Raw genomic sequence first — 10,876 nt, forward strand, 5'->3', positions numbered from 1 at the left:
ACAATATCATGACAAAACAGCCTTCTTTTTCTGCTGGGCCTAACATATAAAACATCCTTGTCCTAAGTATGTTCATAACCTAGCAAACATTGTAAAAGTGGGGTAAATTAAATGTTATCCTTTAAAAAAGGTATTCTCACTTTCCATAGAGTGGACTACATATGTACTGTACATGCTCTATAAAAACATTATTAAATCAACATGAATGCATCTTCAAATATGATTTAGCAATAAATAATGCTGAGTAGCCAACATGTTCCTGACAAACAAGTTTTCTGCACACCTCAGGGGCGTGGTTGTACTTGCAGAATACCAGAGCATAGTAGATAACATTGAGAAAGTCTTCCTTAGCAGGAAAAAAAAAAAAAAAAAAGTAGGTTTGGGTTGGTTTTTGGTTTAGCTGCTCCCTGCACCAGTCCCATTTATAAAAGCATAGATGTTGAATTTAAAACTACCAGACTGAGCTCTTCCTTCCACTAACAAACCATCCACAGCACCCACCCTCTACACTCTCTGACCCAAAATGATTCAGCAATGGCTGATGCAAATGAAATAGCTTTACTTTAAAGGAAAAAAAAAAAAATTTGCCAGTCCACTAAATGTCACAGAGGAAATTTATGGCATGTAGGAAAAAAAATGTGTAATGTTGAGCCAAGACTGTCTAATGGATTCATATTGGATTCATTATAGCCTAAGCATAATAACAACATTTTTAATGAACCTTATCTTCCTGTGATGATACTGTGGAGACATTATAACTACTACAAGCCTTGTTTGCCCCATCTGATTTCTGACATGTGCTCAGGCTCAAGTCTAATATTATCTCAGTGCTCTGATCCTGCCAACATGGAGAAGGCTTCAGTATTAGGAAAATAGTTTTTAGCAGCTCATTTGTTCTTCTTTCCAGAACAAAGCTCATTTGTGAGACTCCTGGAAGAGTCAGTCATTCCAGAGGACAAGGAAGCCCAGCCCTGGCTCTTCTGCCACATCCATTCAAATATTTGTGTCATTTCCAGGTGTCAGTTCTCTCAGGGAGGGAAGAACACAACAGCTTTGGAACACCCTGAAATTCAGGAGAAAGCGGTCTTCTCAAGTCTGGATCCTCACCAGGGTATCACCAGAACACACACACACACAAAAAAAAAAAAAAAAAAAGAAAAAAAAAGTGTTACTTCTTTACTTCACTACTGTACCTTCCCCAGAAAGTCAGGTGCTACATGTTTGCTGCTAGATCGAGCATTTGAGCTTTCTGGGAACTGAGATGTAATATGACTTAACTTTCAGGATAGAGTTTCCCAATACCTCAAAAATCTACGTATCTCGCAGGGGGGTATTGGTTTGGTGGATTTTTGTTTTGTTTGGGGCTTTTTGTTTGTTGGGATGGGGGGGGGGGGGTTAGGTTATTTTGGGTTTTTTTGTTTGTTTGCTTTTTCGGGTTTTTTTCCCGGTTTTTTTTTTTTTTTGGTGTTTTGTTTTGGTTTGTTTGTTTTTTGTCTAAAAATTTGCGAGGTCGAAAAAACCAGTTTTGAAATAATTTGCGGTAAAGCCTGCCATCTCTTACTGACTTGCAGCAGGAGAACTCTTCCCAACTGCTACTCACTACCCAAATCTCAATGAATTAAGCATACCCATTAAAAGAAGCTGAACCCAAAGTGATTCACAAAGAACAACTGCTCACGCAGGCTAAAAAAAAAAAACCAAAAAAATAAACAAAACCAAACCAAACAACACCCACGGCTCGGCATCCCCGCGCAGCCCCTCAGGAGCGGGCGCGGCTCCCCCTCACAGCGGGTCGGGCCGGCCCGCAGCCCCGCCCCGGCCATGGCGGCGCGGGCGGGCCCGGAAGGGGAGCGGCGCCGCCCGCCTCACTTCCCCCGCTGTCGGGCGGGGCGGCAGTGCGGGCAGCGGGCACCATGCTGCAGTTCTTGGTAAGGCTCTGGGCTCCGAGGGGAAAGGGCGTGGTGTCCGGCCACCCCCGGCCCCTGTCAGCGGGGCGGCTGTGCCCGGTGTTGGCTGCCCGGCAGCGCCCCATCCTTGGGCGGCTTCCCCCCTCGGCGGCTTCCCCTTCTCCGACTCCTTCCTTCCCTTCTCCGGTTTCTTCCCTTCTCCGGCTCCTTCCCACCCGTCCCCCGTGTTCTTGCAGAACGGTGCCATAAAGCTGCTCTGAAAATGGAGTTCCACGGCTTGTTCTTCCTCCAAGCCGTGCCCTTAATTTGCCTCGGAGGTTCTGCTTGCTCACGGTGATGCTCCCCTTGCTGCTCAGGTTTCTTTGTGTAAGCAGAAACGCCTCTGTCCTTTAGTGACAGCAGGGGCGTCGGCCCTTGCCGTTTTGTGCACCCTTAAAAGTGTACCGCTGGAGAAGTGGGTCTTTATAGATGGAAATTAAAGCAAGGGATCGCTTTTCATTACTGCCCCGAAGAGCAGCAGAATTATTAGACTGAATATTAGGCTTCAGTTTTCCTTGGGTTGAGATAATACAGCCGGCTAGTGAGTTTATAGCAGGTGTTGATACAGAGCAAGAAATGATGGCCTGTTGTAAATAGGGATAGTCTTGCCTGTTTTTATATAATAAATAAATAAATGAGGCCTGTTTCTCATCCCAGCTTCATAATTACAAGTATGAAAGCATCAGCCATTTCTGTAGCTCTTTATAATCCCCTCTGCACCCCAATGGAAACCTTCAGTAAGGCTAAATGTGGTTAGCCTCTCTCAAAGTTTCTGTGTTAATCAGCTCTACTGCTTTCTGCTAAGAGGTGTTTTGTTTTTTTTTTTTTTTGCTAGATGAAAATACTTTATAATTACAACTTCTCATTAGTGCATGACTGTTAGACAAAAGATATACTAATTCTGGGTTTCTTCCCTGCTTGGGTGTAGATTGGATGTTTGACTCTTGCTCTCCCTGGTGAGGGCTGTAGCAGAGAGATAAAGGGATAATCTCACAAACGTTATGTTTTGGCAGTCCAGAGTTAAGCTTTAAATAAGCCATTTGTTTACAAAGCACCTTGAAATGCTGGGTGGAAATTGGAAGACCCTGAACCCTCAGTCAGAGGATTCTGTCCTGTTGTTTTTAGTGAATATGCACATTTTCATTTGCTTTCCATATAATTGAAGTCTTAAGTAGTGATTTTTTTTTTCCCCACTGCTCAAATCGTCAGCTCTAAAAATAAATGTAACGTGAGTGGATGCAGTGCTGGACTTTTTAATAAAGGAGTACACTTTAAGGGAATACTGATCTCAGTAATATCTTTACTCAATACGGGTTATCTCACAACAGAATATGACATATATTACAGAGGTTCTAGGATAAAAGCTAGAACACTGCTAATAAACAAGGATCTGGTTTGTGTTGCCACATGGCTTCTCAGACCCTGCTAAAGATAGAGGAAATTCTCCTCTTCTAGAGTGATACTCTGAATTAAAAGGAACCACAGGTTGGTTTTCATCAGTGCATTATTTGTTAGTATTTCCCAGAGTACGTACTTAGCTGGTAATTGAAACTGCAAGAGCACATGATAAGCTGGACAGTACTCACAAGAATAATTCTTCTTAAATTGTTAAAGCTAGATTTTAAAGAGTAATTATTAACAAGGAATAAGACCAAAAATGTGTTTAAGGAAATACTGAAGTAACTTGCAGTCAGAGTTCATATAACAGCTCTCAGCCAATTTTAGTTTTCTGTAGATAGATTTTCACCAGTGCTGCTTTTGGAGTCTGGATCACAGAAAAGATGAGCTGTGCTGCTTTGGGCCTGGAAAAGATGTCTGGTCAGTAAGTGATGACAAAGTTGTTTTGTGGACTGTGGTTTTATTTTTCTTAAAACAGTCTTATTTTGACAGCAGTGACCATGAGCAATAACAATCTTTTTAAATAGAACAGTCCTCAGCTGTTACAAACAATGAATGAGAGCACAATATTAGCAGTGTCCCCTTTCAAAACAGTTAAATGAGCTTTCATGGTATAGGGCAGACTTATTTTGAAGTGCAACAACAAAAATAAAATTTAGGATACTGAACAGCTGCTGAATGAAATCTCATCACCTGCCTTTGAAGAGAGGAATTTTTTTCACTCTGGAAGTGTTCTTATGCTTGAGGATTTTCCTCAGCTGGCAGATAGGGTCTGGGCCAGAAACTCTGCTTGTGTTTTGCTCTGGCTCTACTTCCAGAATGCATTTTTATGGACATCCTTCATCAACTATAAGTTTGCACAGTTGTCAGAAGAGGTTGTGCCCAGCTTCCAGCCAACTGTACTACCTTGGAGGAGCCCCTAGAGCAGAGTGGATTTGGCTGAGAACTAATCTCTTGGGGTCCGAAGGGTTTGTCTGGAAGATGCACAGCTGTTCCTGCTGAAGAGAAGAAGCAGGTTTACATCAGTTTAAGTTCATGTTGTGAAGTTTTGGATTTTTTTACTTCACCCTAAGACATGTATGTCCCTTTCCAACACTGAGCACTGTTCTAGTGGGGTGTTGCATTAGGCTTTCCCAGCATGGACCAAGAAGTCAGTGATATGTAGGTCCCTGCTGCTGTCTCCCCCATTTTTCTAGGAGTTACTGCCTTTGTGGGTGTGTAGAGAACCTTAAAAGGATGAACACAGCTTGATCCAAATAGTCTTGGGGATGTGGATTGAATAACAAAAGGTATTTTGGAAATGATGACAAGGTGTTTCTGGTGAGGAAGATGGGGAAAATTGTACCTCTCTGGATGAAAGATGAGAAATTACATAGGAGTGGAGTTGAAACTCATTAAATAACTTGCAATATTCCTTTTTCTTTATCTTAGCCAATAAGCTTTTGATGGAAGGATGTTAACTCTTCTCCCTTTCTTCCTTTTTAGCTTGGTTTTACTCTTGGCAATGTGGTTGGGATGTATCTGGCTCAGAACTATGATGTGAGTATCCTGGTATTCTCAGAGGTAAACCTGTCCTGAACTGAAAATATACAGCTGTTTTTCATCAATTAGAATTGAATCAGTCTTTATTTTGATGGTTTATATTATTTGAACAGAATGCAGATCATGCTGACTTTAGTTACAGGAGAACTGAGACTTCTTCAGGAAGAATTACCTCACTGAAAGAGTGGTCAGCCATTGGAGCAGGCTGCACAGGGAAGTGATGGGGTCGCCATCCCTGAAGGTGTTCAAGGAATAACTGGACATGGCACCTCATGTTCTGGTCTAGTTAACAAAGTGGTGATTGTTTAAAGTTTGGACTCTTGTCGGACTTTTTCAACCTTAATTGCAAAAAAAAAAAAAAAAAAAAAAGTGTAACCAAAACATCATCTGTGGTAGTGTAGTGCTTAAAGCCTAAATTTCTGTTCAGTCCTAGAGCCCAGCCTTCTACAGGCAAAGACAGGAGAAACAGAAAAGGTTTATCAGTTGCTCATGGGTTTTACCAGCATTAAATACTGGCTTCCTGTCTCAGTCTGTCTTCTTACAGTGTTCTCCAGTCAGTATAACTGTTAATAAAAATTCTCAAAGCATGTGAAATGTCTTTTTTCTGGACCTATAATGAAAATAAGGTTTGCCAGCTTTTTTTTTTGTAAATGCAGTATTTTCTCCTATTTCAAAAAGTGTATTTACCTGCAATCTTTCTTTCCTTCTTTTCTCACAGTGAGAAGGAAAGAGAACTTTCTTTTTTCAGTTCCCAGTTAACAGTTTTCAATGTGAGAGGGCAGAGGAAAATGATTTCAAGCTGACCCTTCAAAACATGCTTCTACTTTCTGCCAAGTCAGCAGAATCCCTTGTAAGAGCAGTGCCGCTTTATTTACTGGCTAGAGGAGTTCATAACATTTGACATATGAATCTTTTTAAATTCTTAGGCAATCTGTGTTGGCCTTAATAAAAAACCAAAGTTGTTGAGGCTTTGGCGACATTTTTGTTTTGCTTTCCTCTCATCTTCAGTATTGAGGTCATCTTGCTTAAAAAAAAAAAAATCTTACATTTTGCTCTTTGCTTATGCACAAACTTTGGTGATTTTTCCTGACACTCAGTCCAGTAAAAGGACTAATGAAAGGCTGGTGTTTCTGTCCAATACATGTTTTACAGTGTTACAAAAATGTAGTCATAAGAATATATTTGGATGTGTCAATGTGTATCACAAGCATTGTACTGTGTTTTTCTGGCAGCACTGATAAAGTATTGCCACAAGAGGGGGACTCAGGCTTTGGTTTGCTGGAAGTATTTCCCTGGAAATGCAACACTGACTTGCAGGATGAACAGGGAAGTTTTATTGCTGGTGTTGAAGATGATTGGTTTGAGATGACATTTAATATAAGCTTGTCATAATGAGGTCCTAATTCTGCAGCTGTACACACAATGTGCTTAGTAATGACTACATGGAGGGTTCTGCTGACAGTGGTGGAGTTCACTTGGTTTAGTTTAAATGTCAGGCTGGGCTCTTAATGTCATTTGCTCAAACAGAGCTTATGAGGAGGAGGGTAAGAGGAACTTGTTACCAGTTCTGTGAGCCTGAGACCATTCAATAAGAGAACTGCATTCTCTTTGGATTAACTTCTGCTCTGTGGTCAAGTTACATATGAAGAAAAAACCCAAGATTTTTTTTCACAGCTAAGAGTGGAAAATTTGCATTAATTTTGTTTTAATCATACATTAAAATCATACATTATCACTTCCCAGTTATAGCTAGTCATAATCTTTTCTTTACTATTAAGAGCTTCAGCTTTTTTCCCTTTCACGTTATCAAAATTTACTGTTGCATTATTTTATCAAAATTATTTTATTTGTAGGAGAAAGCTGAAGATTTGGAGCTCACAAGCAGTACATTGAATTTTCATTCAGGTGTAATACTGCAAAAGGATGCCAATTTGCAATGCAGTAGAATTCCTCAGTGAGGAATTTTGTTTCCCCAAGATGAACCAGGAGAAATATTTCTTAATAAATTTCTTGAGAACATATTTGATGCTCTAGAACATATCTTTTCTCTTGCGTTATGACCAGTATAGTGCAATCTAATTTCCCCTTCAAAAGCCTGTGCATCAGTGTTTAAATCTGCTTATTCATGGAAGCTTGTCTTCTTTCAGTCAGGAAGCCAGACTGGTCATGCTAAATTTCCTTTAAGGGGATCTTTTTTCTTTCCTCCTGTTCCCATCACCACTGACTTATACCCTTAATATTCTTAAGTATTTCCTGAAGCCTCATCTGCTGTTTGCCTGATATTGCTTAGATTTAATCTCTGTTCAAGGTAACAGATACTGGAAATATCTTTTTAAAACCAGTTCAAACTTTATGAAATTTCTTGCTGTGTGTATGGTATTGTCTTTCCTGATGAAACTCACATAACCCAGGATTTTTTGTAGTGTGGGGTTTAATTGTTTTGTTTTTCTTTAAAGATTCCTAACATTGCAAAGAAGCTGGAAGATTTTAAGAAGGATGTGGAAGCCAAGAAGAAACCTCCTAATGACAAGTCCTGAAAGAGCAACGTTCCCCAGGTCAACTCTGTGTGTGTACCAAGGATGCAATTTATCTTTCAGGCAGCGAAGGTCAAGTAGAGGGTTGGCATGGGAGGTTCCTCCACTCTTAGTCTCCTAGAACTGGAATATCTTTCTTTTGAAAGGGTGGCCGTGAACTTTTCCTGGGACTGATTTTCAGTATTTGGATTTGCAACTGATGCGTGACTGATGATATGATTTGTATTTTTCAGTGTTTCTTTTCCTAATATTTTGTAACTTGTTTTTACCTGATCCAACTGGAGTGCTTTTGATCCTGTTACAATTGTAACCTCACACTTGATAATACCCTAGCTCCTAGAACAGCACAAAAGAAATTAAATGCATCGAGAAGTAACTTTCAGAGTTTCTTGTCATTCGTTGTGAGCAGTGGTACTTCACTGTCCTTAAGCCATACACACAAGCAAAGCAAAAAAAGCAGCCATTAAAACTCCTGGTGTGTGGGAAAACACGCATCCATTGTAAAACTCATGTCTTCTCTTGAAACCATAATTCTGCAAAAATCCTGTTGTAAATTCTGAAAAAAAAAAATTGCAATTATTTGAATGGATGTCAATTTTATTAAGTCAAGAATCTATCAAATAATTTTCTTCCCTTAAAATGGAAGAGGTCTATCAACTCTGTAACATGGCTTAAATGACAGAATCCTCTTCACAGTTTTTTACAGGACATGAAGAACACAGAAAAGTGCCAGGATTTTGTTCTTGCTCTTATTGAGAATGCCTGGTGATGAACTACTACAGACAAGTACAGAGAATGACCCCCATTTTTCAGGCTCTAGATTAAAGCATGCCTAGAGTACTTCTCCATTAATGTTTTAATTAGGATGAGGATTGTGCCTTGAAAGTGGTTTGTCCTTTAACTATGTTTTCATTCTCATCATAGGAAAACTGTAGAGCACATGGTCTGTATTCCTCTCAGAAGAGACTAAATCAGAAGATATGCTTTGATCTCTAATAGGTGTTTAGTCCATTAGAAAAGTCTAGGGGCACTCAGAAGGAAAAAAGACCAAGCTCTGGGCACTAATTTTCTTGCTTTGTCAGTGAAATGCACTGTTTGATATAAACGTAGCGTCAGAGTACAGAACTGTCTATGTACCCATTGTAATTTTCACCCGCTACCCCAAAGCCTTTAATTTGGATATATCTGAGTGGACTCCAAGTGCAGAGTTCTCACTGGATCAGTAAAGACACATTTACAGAGTACCATACATCAAACACTTGCATCCTTTGCCAGAGTTTGGAGGTGACAGAGTTCTTCCACACTGCATTCCTGAAACAGAGGAAAGTATTCCTCATGCAAAGATTCTCCTTCTTAAGCAATATAAATATATATAAGGAATATTTCACCTGTAATTTTAAATCCTTCCTTTCACCTCTGGCCTGAAATGTGTAGCTGACATAAAAGTCTTTGCTAAGGGTTATTTGTTAAGTTTAAAAATCAACTCAAGTCAGACAATCTTAGTAGTGATGCAACCAATTTTCTCTACAGGAAACACTTCAAGAAACTCTGACAGGGAGAAATTATTATACCACCTAAACCCAGCTACCAGAAACCCTGTGGTAGCAGCATGTGTGGAAGATACCCGGAGAGATAGCCATTATCTTCAGACTTGACTGAAAGAATTTTCTCCCATGCCCAAAAACATTTCCCTAGAATATAGTGCTGCACAGCTGTTTTGATGTTTTCATGAATATGATGAATTTAAGTTTCCCCCAACTTTCTCTTCCTCCCTTCCCTTTCCTATTCTTGAGCATTGAAAAGCACTGTCTCTAACCCATTCATTTTTTTTTGCTTGCCATGTAAAATTATATTAGTGTTTTAAATAGGATTATTTCTTTGCTCAAACATACTTTATATTCTTCCCTTTCTTTACATGGGGATGAGAAGTGAAATAATATTCAAAATCTCTGTAGTTGTTGCCAAACAGGCCAGTTACTCTAAAAGTGTTTTTGGAGATTACTCTTTCAGTTAAGCATTCCAGGCAGATGTTAGAATTCTTTTTTTTTCCCCCTATCATATTAGTAAGTGAAAAGCTGCAGCTGCAAGGCTGAGGAAACAATATATGCTCATTAATATTAAATACAGGATTTTTGAGGTGTTTCACACTGTAACATCATCCATTTTAGCTCAAGCTGGGTTTTTTCCTCCCACATAGTAAGCTGTAAATCTGGATAACATTGTAACAGCTGATGTGGACTTTGCAACTGCTGCAATAACACATTTTACCTAGCCTGAGGTTGTCCTAGGTGATACTAAAATGTGACCTTATCTTTCAGAGTGCAGAGGGTGAGCACAGATAATGAGTGCTTGATGCAGATCTTGCATCCGGTGGCTCAGAATGCTTTGGATGCACTGGTGTCCTAGCAGAGCACAAAAGATGGATGCTCCATTAAGTTACCTAGGAGCAAGTTTCCCACTTAAATGGACTGAATGTCTGCCCATTTCAAATGCCTATGTGGATAGCTGAAATTGCCAGCTAAAATATGCAGGCTTCCTTCCTTTCCTGAAAACAGTTATGTTAATTCTTTTGAGACATAGTCTGGACCTGATGGTTCAAGGCAAAATGGGAGGAAAGGAATATATGAGCTACTGACAGACTTCTAAAACATTTGCTGTGGGTTGAGAGTGTTATCCTGTGTTGGAAAATGCTGCCCTAAGGCTCTTCTGCCATTAAACAGTCGAGAGTTAATAATCAAAATAAACAAAAAGCCAGATAGCAAAGCTAATTATTAGCGTATTGGGCACCAGAACTCAAATAAAGTTGGTGGATACACCTCAAAGAATTTCACTAACATGAATGTTCATTGCTTTTACATCCCAAAACCACTGCCTCACGCATCACCTGGTGGGACATGGCAGTGACAAGTGCCAGCAGCTGTGAATGTGGAAGCATGCCAAGAGCACCAAAACAGGAGAAACAGTCTCTTGGAGAAATTCCTTGCCTCTGTACCAATCTCGTGAGACACAAGCTATGCCAGAGCCTCCTGGAAATGTTTCTGAAGAAATATTATTTGAGGTGTGCAAGAGCACCAAGCCATTTCATTTACCTACTGCTATTGCTGTTCTTACTGAAGAGCATTGCTGGACAACCTGTTGGATTTGTGAGCAATCCTAGGTCTCCCTAAGGCTGGCTGGAATGCCAGCTGCTCATCTCTCACAAATGAGAATACCCCTTGTTCATATCCCCTGGGAAATTTCTGGGATAGCAGGGTGTGATGGGAGCTGAGAAGAGCTGAGAAATCAGAATTGGGAGGGCAGAGAGTGATTTGCTGCTGAGCAGCAAAGCAATTGGAAGATGCTGGTGGATGAAGCAGGAAGTGAAAAGGATCAGAAGATAAGTGCAAGTAAAAGGTGCAGAGCAGCTAAAGCCGTGGGAAGAAAGCAAGCCAGAAAGAGTTTCTTGGCAGGGGGAGA

At 40.2% G+C, this 10,876-nt stretch overlaps 1 protein-coding gene across 1 annotated transcript; it reads left to right on the forward strand.

The window, feature by feature from the left end:
- Positions 1-1,784: 1,784 nt before the first annotated feature.
- STMP1 (short transmembrane mitochondrial protein 1) lies at positions 1,785-7,796 on the forward strand. Its single transcript, XM_002200056.7, has 3 exons — positions 1,785-1,928; positions 4,830-4,883; positions 7,343-7,796. The coding sequence occupies exons 1-3, from the start codon at positions 1,914-1,916 to the stop codon at positions 7,421-7,423; spliced, it is 150 nt and encodes a 49-aa protein (XP_002200092.1). The 5' UTR covers positions 1,785-1,913; the 3' UTR covers positions 7,424-7,796.
- Positions 7,797-10,876: the final 3,080 nt, after the last annotated feature.

Source organism: Taeniopygia guttata, chromosome 1A, assembly GCF_048771995.1.
Source record: "Taeniopygia guttata chromosome 1A, bTaeGut7.mat, whole genome shotgun sequence".
NCBI lineage: Eukaryota > Metazoa > Chordata > Aves > Passeriformes > Estrildidae > Taeniopygia > Taeniopygia guttata.

Excerpts from the sequence above, each read along its gene's own strand:
- STMP1 (XM_002200056.7), top strand. Across the intron at positions 4,884-7,342 it reads ATCTGGCTCAGAACTATGAT|ATTCCTAACATTGCAAAGAA; the intron begins GTGAGTATCCTG and ends TTTTCTTTAAAG.